The 16,446-nt window shown below is 47.9% G+C and overlaps 1 protein-coding gene across 3 annotated transcripts in view; it reads left to right on the top strand.

Moving 5' to 3' along the window:
* Window positions 1–8,536, top strand: part of KIAA0430 (KIAA0430 ortholog) — a 39,073-nt gene extending 30,537 nt beyond the window's left edge. For 2 of the 3 annotated variants that reach the window (XM_006759685.2, XM_006759686.2), the window contains exons 22-27: window positions 1,161–1,391; window positions 3,452–3,664; window positions 4,647–4,707; window positions 4,793–4,891; window positions 6,268–6,438; window positions 8,085–8,536. In XM_006759685.2, the coding sequence (XP_006759748.1) occupies window positions 1,161–1,391; window positions 3,452–3,664; window positions 4,647–4,707; window positions 4,793–4,891; window positions 6,268–6,438; window positions 8,085–8,320 (1,011 nt within the window). In that variant the 3' untranslated portion in view covers window positions 8,321–8,536. The other variant, XM_015561302.1, reaches the window with a different exon arrangement.
* The last annotated feature ends 7,910 nt before the right edge of the window (window positions 8,537–16,446 follow it).

Below are 16,446 nucleotides of genomic sequence, written 5' to 3'. Positions count from 1 at the left end.
ACCTCACACCTGCAGAGGAAATGTGTAGTGTAAATCTCAAATCCATAATCTTGATAAATGGAGTGGGGCATCCACCTACCAGCTCCTGCCTTGGCTCTAGGTGAACATCAGAAGCATAGACACACTGTATTGGGACGTCTCATCAAGTGCCACCCACCTCTCTCTGCCTCTGAGGATCCAAACCCCAGCTAGGCCCTGGCGGGTGTGTTTCAGTGGTTAGAGGGTCGGCCCACACAATGAAGGGTCGCATGGGTTCCATCCCCAGCCCCACTTGGGGCTTGAGTCTCTCTCACATCGATGTTTCTCTCTCCTCCCCTCCCTTCCACTCTCTCTAAAAATCAGCTGGAAAATCAGAAAAAAATGGGAAAACAGCTGTAGTAGTAAATATTGGTTTGCCTGCCAATGCCTAAGCAGTGTGTATACTGAAGCTCTGCCTATTTTAATTTCATTGAAGACTCAATTCACAGAGTTGTTCACCCCTTCCCAGGACCTGTGGGTCTCAGTCACCAAATGCTTATTTCTTCACATGTTTCTTGGTCCCCATACGGTAACTTGTGTCTTTTTTGCAAGGTTTCCCTCCAGTGTGCTTAAAAACTGAAATTTTTTACCTTCTTGAGAATCTGAAAGAATGGAGACCTAGACACGTAATCCGTCCTGAAAATACCAACTTTTTGGCAAGTAACAATGGACAAGAATAATGCAGCTGGCCTTTTAGTTAGCATGGACCTGGTAGTCCAAATAAGCCTTCTATCACCTCCCAGTCCAGCCCTGGGACACATACGTGGGGTGAGTGGTGTCTGCAGAGCAGCACTGTGGAGTGTCGCCTGCAGTCTAACCACCTCCACCCCAGCACAGCAACCCTTAATTCACAAGCTGGACCCGTGGATGCCAGCTGGCCAGTCTTGTCCCCTTCCCCTAGGGGGCAGTGGAAAGAATGTCCTAAGAGGGGGTGATATTGATGGAAGTTACTGGTTATGGACAAGGAGGAAGGGAGAGAATAATTTCACTAGAAGGGTTGGTCTAGTGTCCTAAAGAAGCTGAAAACAAACCCAGTCTTTACTTCAATTTAAGAGAACGATTTAGAGACTTTTCCTTATGGGTCCCATTAGCGAAATGAAACTAGCTGAGTTTGGACAAGTTTGAATTCTTGTTTTCCCCAGGTTACTGATACGGAATCTGGCAAACAGATCCAGCTGGTCAACCGCAAGTCCCTGCGCTCTCTCACTGCCCAGCTGCTGGTATTGTTGATGTCCTGGGAAGGAGCCACCTTTCTTTCTGTTGATGAGCTCAAGAGACATTATGAAGCTACCCACAGCACTCTTCTCAACCCCCTCGAATATGGGTTCATGACCCTGACCGAACTTCTGAAAAGTCTGCCTTACTTAGTTGAGGTATGAGTGCTAATGGTTTTTTAGGGCCATTGTAATGAAACTGTTGAGTTGGATATTTCTGGATTACCTAGTAATCTAGATTAGAGGGTTTAGAGCTGAAAGGGACCAAGTGGTCATTTTATAGTTGAACAAACAGAGACAACCTGCCCAAATGAGTGTCAAGCCAGGTCAAAAGCCCTGGCCTCCTGATTCTTGAACTGGGGGACTTTTGCCCTGCCTTAGGCTGGATTTTACTATTGTACCTCCTCTGAATTAGAGCGATTACATGTTGACTTCAGGTGACTTACCAGTCAGATACAGGTCAGAAAGGGAGATTGACTGGCTGGTCACCCAAGCCACCCTTTCAAGAATGGCACTTCCAAGATTAGAAGAATTGTTAGAGAATAAGGTCCTAGAAAAATTTATCAAAATTGACTGGAAGTTAAAAATTAGACTATTTGCCACAAAAGAGACTTTAAATGTCATTGAAATTTTGCCACTGAAAAAGGCACCAGGACCAGATGGGTTAACAATTGGGTTTTAACTAACCCTTAGAGAATGAATTTCTTAAAAAGTATTCTAGGCTACTTGTTGCAAAGCTCCCAATTTCATTTTATGAAGCCAAAATACCAAACTTGAATACCAAAAGCCTAATATGGTCACTCAAAAGAAAGTGAGTCTAAATAGGATATTAACCAATAAAATCCAAAAGTAACATACCATTGTTCTCATATAACCATGTGATCAATAATTAAATAACTAAAAGGTATTGACAGAAAATTTCTCCTTGGCCAAACTTCCTTCAGGCTCCCCTGAGCATCCTTCTAGACCAGCGGTCACCAACCTTTCGGACCTCACGGACCACCAGTGGTCCGCAGACCACTGGTTGGTGACCGCTGTTTTAGACTAGACCTTAACCTCGGGTGTCAGTTAGGAATTTTCCATCCACCAACAGCCTCCCTCCTCCCTAGGCTAAAAATCCCCATTTTTCTTTGTTAGATAGTTGACCCTTAAACAACATGGAGAACTGGGGCACCACCCCCACGCAGTCGAACATCACATATAATGCTTGACTCCCCAAAGATTTCCATTATCCCTCAGTATCCACAGGGGGTTTGTTCCCAGACTCCCTCGGATTCCCAGATCCACAGATGTCTCCTGTATAAAATGGCATAGATCAGTGCATCCACTTGGCCCTCTGCATTAGTGGACTCCCAACCACAGATCAAAAACAGTACAGGTATTCAGTGAAAAAAATTTGCGTGTAAGTGGACCCATGCAGTTCAAACCTGTGTTGTTTAAGGGTCAACTGTATTCAGAAGTGAGTCCAGTCCTACTAAGGCTGTTTCTCTTCCCCTATGGCAGTAGTTCCTGAATAAAAACTACCACTTTAGCTACTGTCTAGCTCAGCCTTTCTGTCACAAAATCATATTCAACATTTTCTGAACTCTTGTTAATCACCTGTTATGTGAACACCAGTTCTGGGCAATGTAAATGGATGTTCAAGACAAAAGGCTTTCCATGGCCAGCTGAGGTTGGCAAATGTCCCTTCTCCTACAGAATCTCAGTGCACATTGAAGATTCTGAAAAGGTTTATGGTAAAGAAATTGGCTTAATTACTTGAAAACAGAAGAGCTTTGGGCCATTTTTCCCGTGTTGGTTTTGTTTTTTAGAAGAATGCTGACATCCTCGTCCTGCACCACCGGTTCTTTGGAACACCACTCTGGGAGATGAGCTTTAGTGGCCTCCCCCCAGGCCTGATACAGCTCTCTCTGCCTAAAGGGTTGCCTTCCACCTTCATGCCAACCTTTTTGTTTGAGACCCCAGGTTTGCCACTTTCCTTCCTTTCTGACACACTGCTTCTCCAGACCCCTGCCCTTTTGGACTTGCAAATAGACCTCGGGTTTGCTCAAGGCTCCAGCTTTCTCTGGGAGGAGATCCTTGAATGAATCCTTCCTCCTCTTTGGCTCCATTTTTAGGTTGACTTGACACCTTGTCACTCTCAGCTGGAGGCCCTCACTTCTGGGGGTGGGGGCAGCCTCTCTGGGAGTGTCTAATGCTGCGTCTTTCTCTTGGACCAGGTTTTCACTAATGATAAGACAGAGGAGTGTGTGAAGCTCACAAGTCTGTATTTGTTTGCCAAGAATGTGCGGTCTTTACTTCGTACTTACCACTACCAACAGCTTTTCCTTCATGAGTTTTCCGTGGCCTATTCCAAGTATGTCGGAGAAACGGTGCAACCCAAGGCTTATGGCTTCAGTAGCGTAGAGGAACTCTTGGGAGCAATCCCACAGGTGGGTGTTTTCTGAGCTTCTTGGAGAGTCTTCCTGAAGAGCCACAGCCTTACTCGCCTGAGCGGAATAGGGAAATGGCAGGCGTTTTGGACAGATCCTTGCATAACATACAGTTTGTATAAGATGAATGCTTTTAGTGTTTCTCCTTCATTCTGTAAGCTTTATTAAATTCCCATACGCCCGATGAGGAAGTCCTAGACCCTGCCCTCAAGAAGGTGTCGGGTCTTGGAGAGTCAGGACACCCCAGCAGGTGATAAGTCCCTATCAGTGCAGCCACCAGTGGACACACGGTGGAGGGCAATGGGCAGGCCCGACGGACACCAGAGCCAAGTTGTGAAGGATGTGTTGACCATGTGGCAAAGAGGGGAGAGGGCAGTCTAGGTAGAGGGGATGCGTAAGCAGATGCCTGACAGCGAAGTACGAGCTCTGTTATGGGGGCCTTGCTCCTCTGGATAAGGAGCAGCATTCAAGAGCAAGGAGAGGCCTTCAGGTTTGCATGTGAAAAATAGCACAGTCACCACTGTGCATAGTACAGTTGAGAGAAACAGGAGGGAACAGGGAGCGTGGCCAGGTGGAGGGCTTTGTGTAGGATTAGGATAATGAGTTTAGTTTGAGGGATCTGGGAGATCTCCATGAATTCTGGGTGTGTTTAGTTTCTGGAAAAAATAGTAAGGGCTCTCATGTGAGAACGATCTTCATTTATAGACCAGAACTGGTGTTTAGAAGATGATCTTTTTAAAAGCCATAAGGAATATTTTTAAAGCTGAGTCTCACAATTTTTAGACTGCATAGCTTTTTATAAGGGACATGTTTTTGCCAGCCTCTATTGCTTTAAGAGAGTATAGGAAATTTTTTTCCTGGCATTAACTCAGTTTTAAATTCTAGTATGTTTAAGGCAGACACAGGTCACATTCTTCCTGAAGTTTAGGGTTTATCTCTTCTCCTTTTCCATTGCTTAACCAGGAGTATGTCTTGTGTGCAGGTGGTCTGGATAAAAGGACATGGTCATAAGAGAATTGTAGTGTTAAAAAATGACATGAAAAGTAAGTAAGCGCCCATCCCGGCCCTTGCAGAAATCCCGGTTCTCTCACTGACTTCTCCCTCTGACAGGTGCTCTTTGTCCTCTAGGTCATTTGAATTCAAACTGGCCCTCGGCTACTGAGCGTATCCTGGAGATGCCCAAGTCTTGCACAGCCATGGAACTCAAACTTGGAGCAGGTGGTGATGGTAAGAAAGGACAGACAAGGCAAAGCTCGTGAATTCTAGCAGAAATGGCTTGGAGTGGGGATGGGGTAGGAGGGACTCAGTGTGCCATTTTCATGAATTAAAGTTAAGTAGCCACAAATTTTTCAAAGTATTTGGTTAATAACAGAGAAAAAAAAATGGCCTACTTTTGATAGTATTTTATGGTTCACTGGTTAACGTTCTTAAGGGATGCTAGCACCCTGCTCCCCCTCCAAATGTTAACATGTCAACCCAATTCAGGTGTTAAAGGAAAAAATTATTCTGACACTCTTTTTAAAACAGTATTTCACCATTGCAATAGGGTCAGCTCTGCTGCAAGATCAGGCTCAACTCTGAATACAACAAGGACAAGTGGGGTTTGTAGTCAAGGGCATCGGTGGATGGAAAATCACCAAGGGGAGACATGAGGGGTAGGGGGATTCTAGCCTAACAGACCTAAGAGGATCCTTGCTAAAGGCAGGCCAAGGACTTAGACATGGCAGTGTGGAGTGAGTGCTGGTGGAGGGTGAGGAACTTGATCAGATTGCACGGCTCGGGGATTCTCGGTAAACTGACTTCCCAGGATTTTTGCTGAGACGCAGCAAGGACAGGACAGACATGGAAGGCCAAGGACAGGGTATAGCAGAGGAGAGGGCTAAGAGGAATCTCAAGTTGGGTCAGGGAGAATCTTCATCATAGGACATCCCTGGGAAAGACTGATGGTAATTCATTCATGTTACTCAGAACAACATTGAGTCACTTAGATTTTACGTGGAACTATCTCTGTAGATGGAAATCAGCTCGCTTGAATTGAATTTTAACTTTATTGAAAGACCTTTGAATCCATTGTTATGTATGAGAATTTTGTCTTCATTGGACTCTGACAGTCATAAGTGTTACTGTGTTGTGTGTTTATTACTCAGTTATGTAACACTTTACATTTTATAAAGCACCTTAATGTAACCCATCTCTCCCAGCTGTCACAACCTTCAGCAGTTGTTACCTACGTACCACAATTCCCAGAGGTGAAGTAGCTTACCCAAAATCACTCAGCTAGGAAGTGACAGTACTTGGACCCAAGTCTTGTAAATGCTGAGCTTTGCTCCTTTAACTACTGTACGCCCCTTCTGTGGGTTATTTCCCTCCTCTGGGAGCTTACTGTGGGGCCCTTTTTCTCAGATGGGGTCTCGGGGGAGATCTTGGCTTGTGGCTCTTCATTTACCAAAGACACACCCAGATCTTTCTGTTAATGGCCTTTTTTAAAACCTTGAGTTATTGAGTACTTCCTGCCACTTTTCCTGTTTAAGGCTTTGAAACAAAGCCTGGGGGCAGACTTGTGTGGACTGTCCTGATGAGCCATACCTACCTCTCCTGTCCAGGGCCCAGTCCGACGGAGCAGGAGCTTCTCCGCCTGACCAGTGCCTCCCCCGTGGACCTACTGTGCGCGCCCGTGCCCTCCTGCCTGCCGTCCCCTCAGCTGAGGCCAGATCCTGTCATCCTTCAGTCTGCTGATCTCATTCAGTTTGAGGAACACCCTCAAGAACCTTCTGGTAGGATATACTGTATTGTGGGCTTAAAAGATAAAATCGCATGCCAATATAATAAGTGTTTGATGGAGGTGGAAGAAACTATTCCTTTTCAGGCACACAATACCTGTGCTGATAATTCAGGACCCTCTTTTCCTGTCAGGGTTCCTCCCAAGCCTGAGGTGGCTTAGGGAGCAAGCAAGGGAGTGATGGTGCCACTTGAGGGATGGTACAGCTGGGCTACAGAGGAGGCACGCTCATCACCAAACATGCCGTCCCTCTGGCGGGGTCTCCATGATGGCTCCAGGAGGTGTGGGACTTTCTGAGGGGTGAGAGGGCATGGATGGGCATCTGCCTGACTGCAGACCCTGCACGGTGTCTGAGAAGGAAGAGGAAGCTGATGGGGTTGCGCACTGGCTCCAGCCCATGCTGCCCGCTCCCCCCTGCGTGCCTGACACTGCGCTGGGGCTGACAGACTCAGCACATTTAGATGGCAGGCAGAGCTTGTGTGGTGACTGGAGATGAATCTGGCTCCAGGCTGCCTGACTAGGAAGTGGCAGAGTTAGGATTTGAACCCAAGGCCTCCTGTCTTTCTGCTGCATCATCTGACCTGAGAGGATGGCCCTTCCGCTCAAACGAGGAACTTCCTTGTCTTGTCGTTCCCCCTGTGTGAGCAGCTTTTCTCCACACGGCTGCTGAGCTGCTTTCCTGGCCACAGGGACCGTTCCTGGCCACCTGGCCGATCTCACACCCTTAGTCTTCCTAGCAGCATCCTAGAGCAGTGAGAGAACTGAGCTTTCATCCGGGAAGTGGAGCCGGGGAACCATACGCTCAGCTTCTGAGACTGATCGAGCCTGTGGTAAAAGCAGGGCATGTTCCCTGGAGAGCATGAGTGGAGCTGGTGGGAGACTGACACAAGCTCTTTCTTGGGGTGGTAGCCTGGGTGACTTTAGCATACGTGCACCACTAGATGCAGCAGCCATCACACGTTCCAAGAGAGAAAACTACTTTGAATGGTATGAGCAGTTCTGTCTGCTGTTCTCCTCAGTGAAAGCCAGCCCGAGAAGGGAGCTGGGCTGTGCGTCCCTCCGTCACTCTCACCTTCTGCGTGCCTTCAGTGAGAGCCCTTGCACAGCAGTGGGAGTTGAAGTATAACAGTGCATCTCCTCCAGGCAGCATGGCTCTGTATGCATAGCAGCATCTCAGGAGCACTGCTGGATGTGACTTCCTGGATTTTCCAGGGCAGTTATGACTCCGTGCCATACCCCTAACTCCCCCCCCTCCCCCCTTTGGCCTGCAGAGTAAGGTCCTCTGTCAGGGCCAGTCCTCTGCCAGGCCCTCCTGGGTCCTTAACTCCCTGACACAGAGAGTGAATGGGCAGAGAAGCCAAAGTAGAAAACAATGTTTTTACATCATTGCTCATTGCTTTGAAGGCAAAAGTGAAGATTTCTAAAACTTTGTAATCCAGGGGATAGCTGAGATGCAGTTTATAAATATTTGTCTGTGACACATAATATTGGCCACACAGCTGACATGTAAATGGTGGCATGGGTGTGACATTTGGGGGGTTATTTTTTAAATATTTTTTGTGAAAATATGAGAGAGAAACTAAAAACCAATACTTCTTGCAGGTCCTAAAACTAAATCTGTTTGCTTCTCTGTGTTTACAGAAGTTATGATTTTAAACCAAGAAGAGAACACTGAACCAGTAAATCACAAAAAGCTGACCTCCGACTCCAGCTCCTCTTGTGTCTCAGACGCTGTCCCGGCGCCTCCCTGCCCCACCTCGGACACCCCAGAGTCCCAGCTCAGCAAGGGCCCTGTGGAAAGCCCAGCCAAAAAGCAGCCCAAAAATAGAGTAAAATTGGCAGCCAACTTTTCCTTTGCACCTGTAACTAAGCTTTGACTCATTCTGAACATAGAAGTAGGACGGGAACACTGTCTGATTCTGCGCACACAGTGGATTCAGAAGACACAGCCCTTGCTGTTTTAATGAAAACCCCTAGAAGCCACCTCCTCCATCCTTAGCTGTATTCCGTACGTTTCGTTTTTTTTCCATTGAACACAGCTTGGAGCTAAAGTTTTTCTCCCCCCCCCTCCCCCCCAATGATTTGAAAACAAAATTCCTGGCATTTGTTAAAGAAATCTTAATATATTTTACCAAGTTTTTCTTAATTATTATGAAATATAATGGTGTTCCATAAGAAGAAAGCAGTAAGAGCTTGGCTAGAAGGAAGTAGTTTTACTTCCAGTAAGCCCCATTAGTGGTATCATCCTCCATGTAGCATAATATAGTCTCTAAGCCTTTGCTTACTGATATTTTCAGATGGTATTAATCATATGCATGATGTGTCTTGAAACAAAGCCTGTTCAGTGGCCTGCGTGTTCACACACTGAAGGAGGGTGGGCCAGAAGTAAGAATGTCTTTTCAGGTTGGATACGAAGGTTCCTGGCTTCCACGTGACTTGTAAGAGTGCCTTGTTTTTTATTTAACTATGTCTGTAGTTGACAAATGCGGCTTCATCACAGAATTTTTTAAATGTTTCCACTGTGGGGTTCTATTTAGGAGCTTCTAGAAAGTTGATGATTTAAGCTTCCCTTTTATGTTAAGTTCCAGTTTGACATGCAGTAGGTAAAGGAGAAGGAGAGGGTCTTGGTGTCGTGACTTTGAAGTCAGTGTTAGAAGTCCACACATGATTGTGTGTCAAGAGGCAGTGTTGGGAGAGTGCCTCCTCCTCAGGTATGCTGTGCATAAAGTACAAACCAGCTGGGGGGGAGGTGCTCCCCCTGGGGCGGTACGGACACTCCTTCCACCAGAAACACACAGAAGTTATATCTAAACTTATAAAGGCCAAGGTGATCAACTTAACTTGGTTTTTGTCCTTTTAAAGCTGGTTTTGGTAGTCGGGAAGCTCTATGTGTATGTGTTTGTGTGTCTTAATAGTGTCTACTTTAACGCGGTTACTTCTCCCTGTTGGAAGCATGCAGGTTTTTTGTAGTATCTGGTGTTGATATTTGGGAAAAGCCAACCTGTGAGGGAGCACTGCTCCGTTGAATGACCTTCGCCCCGAGGTGGCTGAGGCATCGGTGACAGGTGGCCTCTCGCCCCTCCTAGAGAAACCTGACATTTACAATGGGTTGTATTTGTTGGGCAAAAGGCGGGTTCATTCATAGAGCAGAAAGAACCTGTTGACAAAAGGACTTCCACTAGTTAGATGGTTTCTTTGGGGGAAATGCTTATATTTTGTAATTTCTGGAAAGCCAGAAAATGGGCTCTGATTTTATAGCCAGCATTTTAATAAAATGCCACAAAATAAGGGCTATAGAGAGATTTTTACAAGATAGATGTTTGTTCCCCAAATCTTTTCTATGAAGCCAATGATTCCCAGATCTCAAGACGTAGCCCCAATCAAGCTGGAACTACACTGGAAAAGCCTCTGAGCGTGATGGCACCTGCGGTCCCGCTGGGGCTTTTCCTCCACAGGCGCAGTGGGACAGGAAGTACAATGCAAATGGGCAGTTTTTTAAAAGAAGCTTTTAAACCATGGGATAGAGTTAGTGTTGAGAACATCAGTTGCCTTATCCTGAGATTTCATAAGGCTGAGTTTGCACACTTGGACTTTAGTTTTGCTCTCATGTAAAGAACTGTGGACTTAAAAAAAAATAAGAGGTACTATTACAAGTCACAAGGAACAATCTCAAAGAGCAGCTTCTTTGGGCAACAAAGAAGAGACTGACGTCGTATGCAGTCATGTGAGTGTGGTCGCACCATTTGCTGGAGTTGCCAGTCAGCCTGGGCCACGTGTGTGACTAACAGTCGCTGTGTGAAGATGGGACAACACAGCGAGTTCATTGTGTTCCTAATGTATTCCGCAATGGCCAGTCCAGTTACTATCTATTTTTTTTTATCCAGAGGCTTAATTAAATGATGTAACAAAATGATATGTAAGAATTAAGACAATGAAATTCTTGATTTCTTGGTGGAAAGATATACCGGATTAGATTTATCTTTAAAAAAAGACAGAAGTTACCACCACAACCCCCTTCCCCATCTTGCACTGTTTGTTTTGGATTGGGCTTGGGGGAGAGATGTTTTTCTTAACTGTCTATTTTGTTTGAACACTTTTTGTGGTTCAAGTGCTGTTTTGTGTGTTGGGACCAAACAGTTGTCAATAAACTTTACAAGCAAGCATCCGATGTGAGTGTTCCAAGTGAGTGTTTAAGGGGAGGGAATATAAACCGGTCCAGTTCTGTCATCTTTTTATTTTGGGTTCCCCCAACTTCCTACACTTTCTGAAAATCGGCGGTGGAGACAAATTGATCTGACACTCTGGAGGCCCTTTTAATTTGGCACCCTGCCCTGGCAGGTGACTGGGGTTATGGGCCCTTTGTGGTCAGGACTCTCCGAGGTTTGTAATCTAGTTCCAGGTTATAATGTGTGGTGAAAATAGAATAAGCACAGAATGCTCCAGTTATAAAATGGGTAATTCCTAGACTCACTCTCCCTGTGAAAGAAATCCATTTTGCAGGCTGCCTTGGTCTTGGTCCCTGCCAGACATGCTTTTTTAATAAGCCCATTTGGAAAACACATTTCATAGGTTCCATTGTGAAGCCCTTCCCTGAGACCACCACCCCCTTGTACGAATCTGAAAGGACCTAGAAGAGACTTGAATGTTTGGGTAAATTGCCTCTTGGCAAAGTGCAATTTTTTAGAAGTTCAACATTAAAAAGCTCTTGAAAACCTTTGGCAATCCTTTCAAAACATCTCTCACGGCAGCAAAGTTTTGCAGAAAAACGAGTTGCCACCATGCCCCCAAAGAGCAGGGCAGAGAGGTTTTGTAGGTCCAGTTAAGGGTTTCAAACAGAGCCTTGCATTTACCTTTGTGCATTTCCCATCTGGTGTGGAGAAGATAGCTTAGAAGATGGCTGGCTGAGAGAGAGCAGACCTGTCCATGCAGGGATGTGATCCTCTAGGACCCAACTCCAGATGTGCGGTCCACCCATCTGTCTCCATCACAAGGAGCAGCGGGCGTTGATTTGTCTTGTCTGGTTTCTGGCTGCCTCAGTGGGCAAAGCCTGAGTCACGGCTCAGAAGCATCCCTGCCTCCTCCCACACCAGGGACCTGCTGTAGCCTCCACTTGCTCTGCAGATTGGCTCGGGCTGGTGGAGGAGCAGGAACCCTGAGTCACTGCCCCATAAACCAGCAGTCAGCGTGGTCCTCACCACTGCCTTGCTTGACCTTGCACTCGCCCACATTGCTTTCCGTCAGGCTGTACACTAGCTGGCCCATGTCCCAGTTGCTAATGTGATTACAGCAACAACCTCCTCTAACTCGACTATGGGGAGAGATGCAGAGAAGACAGATCCAATTTGCTTGTTTGAATTAATACTTTCAGGGCCAAGTGTCGAGTCTCTTTCCTGGGAGAGTTCTAGTCTTTTCCCTGAGAGGTCGGCAGCCCTGGGTAACAGCTTAGGTTGGAATATGAAGAAACCTAGTTGCCTTTGGGACGAATTGGGCAAATTTTGGAACAGAAGAGAGAACCCCTCCCTCTTCAGGTGGGTGGAATGAGGAGATCTCAAGTCCAAGGTCGAGGCCAGAACTTCCCTCAGCACGATGAAGAGAAGAAGTCACATTTTCTGGGAAGGAGGGACTTAGAAATAGGGACTAGGGCAGAGAGGAGGGAAAGGGGAAGAAACAGCTGCAGGTGGGAGCTAAGTAACGTGCCACAGCAGTGAGCCAGCCAGGAGCCCTGCAGTGGTCAGGGTGACCCGGGCTGGCAGGGAAGATGCTGGCACCATCTCTCCCACCTCTGCCTGAAAATCTTCCAGATGCAGGGCCTGACCCCTGCTGACCCTCCGCCATCTCCTCTCTCCTGACTGAGGGCCCCAGGTTTTGTTGGCTGTCAGCTAGAAGCCACTTGCCAATCCTATAGGCCACCCACAGTTCCCTGCCACGGGCTGCCTCCAGTGGCAGCTTAGTTCATCAAGCCAGCAAGGGGAGCCTCTCTCCAGTCTGCTGAGAAGGAGCCTTATAGAATGGAACCTGATCAAGGGAGTGAGCTCCCATCATCTTTACCAACTTCCACTCGTTAGAAACAAGAAACAGGGCCCACCTCTTAGACAATCCCTAAACCTTGACGGGAGGCCCAAGACATCCTATCCAGCTTCTAGCGTGGGAGGAAAGGGGCCTGAGCTACACCTTTTGAAGGGCCACAACCAAGCTTCAAAGCTGAAAGGGCCTTTGAAGTCAGGCTAGACCATACCACCCTCCACCCTCACACTGAGTTACAGACGGGGGAAATGAGGCTGGAGAACCTGAGCCATTGCCAAGTCACCGAGTGGCTGTAGGCTCTGGTCTACACAGCTCCCAAGCCCAGGCAGTGAGCCAGATGTGGGGACCCCAGTGAATAAGATTTGGGCCCAGCTGTGCCTTCCTGGGGCTCAGACAGGAAGACCACTCGGGGGTCATGATACTCCAATCACAGAGGGCGTCTCATCACCAGGGAAACGCTTAAAATGTAGGCTACCCACTGAAACCACTGGCCTGGGCTTTTCAAAATCGTCAGGATCATGAAAGACAGAAACGACTGAAGGAGATTAGAGAAGTGGCAATGAAAAGCAATGCTTGTCCCTGGACCAGATCCCAGTAGGGGAGGAGGAGGACAGTTGCCATAATGCAAATTATTGGGAAAACTGATAAAACGTAAATACTAGGAAGTAGTATTGAGTCACTGTAATATGACAGAGAACACCTGTGTTCTATAATACACGTTGGAGGATTTAAGGGTAAGGCGACATTATGTCTACACCTGAGGTCTTCCAGAGAGAAAGACAGTGAGTGATAAAGCAGATGCAGCAAAATGCCAGCAATCTGAGTAAAAGGACATAGAGGAATTTTTTGTCTAAGATCAAAATCATCTTATATTGCTGTGCAGGCTCCTGGGCCTCCCCGAAGATTGAGGCCTGCAAGTGGGCAATCAGGGTGAGAGCTGGCTGCAGGCTCCCGGGCTCCCTGGAGATCGAGGCCTGCTCATGGGCAGTCAGGGTGGGAGCTGGCTGTCCCAGAGCCACGTTTCCAGCAGCACCTGCAGCCACAGAGGCGCTTCCTCAGGATTCTCCCTTTCAGACCTGCAGATTGTGCTCCTGTGGGTAAGCAGTTGCTATTTGAATCTGAACAAACAGCTCTTGGTTGAAGCAAGTCAAGACCATGCTAGAGACCCACAGGGGACTGGCAGTCCCAGCACCAGCTCAGTTTCCTTCATGGTGGCTGCCTGTGGGCCTAGTCCTGATGATGGAGAAAGGAGGAGGCACAGGGCATTCGGTCAAACCAGGGTCTGAGTTCTGTCCTGGTTTTGGTGAGCTGATGACCTTAGCAATCCCTGCCCTTCGCTAAAACACTGTTTCTTATCCTCTAAAAGGTAGTGAACCCTTGTTTTTCGCTTCCCAGCATCCATTCTCTTTTCTTCTGGCACAACTGGGCTGACACCTCTCCCCTCCTTCCCGCTGGCTCCAGGGTCCGCCTGTGGACCCCAACATGACTAAGCAGAGAACCACACCCCTCTGGCCCAGCAGGTGATTCCTGAATGGGCATGAGACTGTTCAAAACATGACAACAAGCTCAACATGGAGTCACTTATGCTAAGCCCCATGTCACCAAACTGAGACTTAACTACAGTTTCTCCTCTCCCAGAAATGGAACCTTAAGCCAGTCCATCAGGAGTCACCAATCAGCCCTAGTTAGGCAATCTGCCTGATAACCCCTGCCATTCCCATAAGGAGCATGACCTGGCAATAACCAGCTCACTTGTTTGCTTAGTATAACTTCCTCCTTCCTGCTCCCTTCTGCCTATAAAAGTCTTCCATTCTGCACAGCTCTTCAGAGCTCTTTTCTATCTGCTACATTGGATGCTGCCAGATCTGAATTGAATTCTGCTCAAGCTCTTAACATTCTCAATATGCCTCAGTTTACCTTTTAACATGACCCAAGCCAGGCCCGAGAGGTTCCAGGCTAGGATTTTTGTTGAATTCATTGGGCTGTTACTCTAGGAGGCCGGGGAGGCCAGAAGCCAGGAGGCCATGGGCCCTACAAAGAGTCTGCCTCAAGAAGCCAGCACAAGGAGGTGGAATGGAAAAGTGGGAAAACAGTGAGTCCAGATGACATTGTTTGCTACCCTAGATCCCAGATATCCCAGCCCAGGAGCCAGGAAATGTCCTTATTTTTTGCCTATTTGGCTAGAGTTTCAGTCACTTACAACCGAGAGAATTCTAATGCAGAGAGCTCTAGCTCTGCATGAGTGACAGTGGGGGACACAGAGAGGCCCTCAAGGCAGGGTGGCCCCTTCCCCCATGCCACCCCCAGCCTCCCCTTCTCTCCTCCCCAACTCCTCTCCCTGCTGCATCTCTCTGAACCCCAGACTCCGTTCACTGCCCCCTCCCACATTCTTGCAGCCTCTGGGTTTACTACACTCACTCATTAAAACCCAAGTGCTGCTCTTTCTGTGGGAGGAGGAACAACAAACTGCAGCTATCATGTCAGTGAAGACACAAATCTTTGTGGGTGGAGGTGAGCCCTGAGCTGGCAACACGGCGGAGGCTTCTCTGGACTTGTGATGGGGACCTGGAGTAGAGGTTGGACAAAGACTGGGGGGAGCCCAGTCGTTCCAACAAAGCGGGAGGGAAACTGCTGGTGAGGCCTGGGGACAGGGTGAGCCACATGGCGACTGCTGGCAGAGCTGGTGGAAACGGGGAATTGAATAGTCAAGCTGTCTTGGTGTGTGTGGCTATGGCTGTGGCATAACCCCTCCCACCTCCATAAACCTTCTGGAAGGGCGGCTGTGTGTCCCAAGGCTTTGTGCAGCTTGGCTTCTGTGGTGAACGGAGAAGAGGGCTGAGTTCCACATGGGGCTTAGCAGGAGTCGAGGGAGGGGATGGCTGTGGGAAGAGAGGCGAGGGTTGTGGAGAACTGGTAGCAGTCAAGGTCGGGTGTGATGTGGGAAGGTGCAGACATCTTGAGGAAGCACTTGGAATGGGGGGATCACAATGTTGTCACGCTGCAGCATGCTCACTGCAGCATGTTCACGTGACGCTCACTGTCACCTGCCTGAGGGAAGGTCCTCTCATCCTGTCCTCCCCCCGGCCCCAGGCCCTACTAGGCCCTCAGCGAATAGGCAGCCTTCTGATTCCACAGCTTCCTACCTTTAGATGTAACCAATAATAATCAACTTTACTGCACGTCTTGTTCTACACCCTTCCCACACGTTGTCTCCTTTAATCCTCCCATTGTTCTCCCCAATTTACAGATCTGGGTTTACACAGGGAGGGGTTCCACTGACTCCACGCCCCAGCCCTTGCCCTTTCTCAGTTGTTTCCCCTGTGCTAATCCTGGTGGGCTCTGTTCAGACTGAACACTGGTGAGGAGGCCTCCCCTTGCCCTCCAGTTTGACGTCCTTGTCTCTCACCAGGACATAATTGCACAAAGGCAAGACCATCCCTGTCTGCCTGTGTTCCCTGTGTTCATCTGTGTTCCCTAGTACCTAATGCCTATTGTGGAATTAATTCATAGATGAATGGGAAAATGACCTGAAGTTTGTTCCTCAAGACAGCTTTCTTTTTTAAACATATTTTTATTGATTTCAGAGAGGAAGGGAGAGGGAGAGATAGAAACATCAATGATGAGAGAATCATTGATTGGCTGCCTCCTGCACACCCTCCACTGGGGATTGAGCCCACAACCTGGTGCTTGTGCCCTGACCGGAAATTGAACCTTGACCTCCTGGTTCATAGGTCGACACTCAACCACTGAGCCACGCTGGCCAGGCAAGCCAGCTTTCTTGAGTGCTTTGCCTCAGCTTCTGCTGCCCGCCCAGCTGTCCTGCTGATAACAGGCATGTGAGTGGTGGCTGGTGGATTGGGTGGGTTGTAACTGCTTCTTCACAAGCTATAGAGGAGCTGAGCTGTGAGCTCCCACAGCTCAGGGCTGTCCAGCCAGTTAAGGTTTATAAGGGGTTCAGCTGCTGCTGGAATGGCCATGA

Source organism: Myotis davidii, unplaced genomic scaffold (assembly GCF_000327345.1).
Source record: "Myotis davidii unplaced genomic scaffold, ASM32734v1 scaffold1115, whole genome shotgun sequence".
NCBI lineage: Eukaryota > Metazoa > Chordata > Mammalia > Chiroptera > Vespertilionidae > Myotis > Myotis davidii.
Note: the sequence above shows the minus strand (reverse complement) of the source record. Positions and strands in the feature narration are given on the sequence as shown.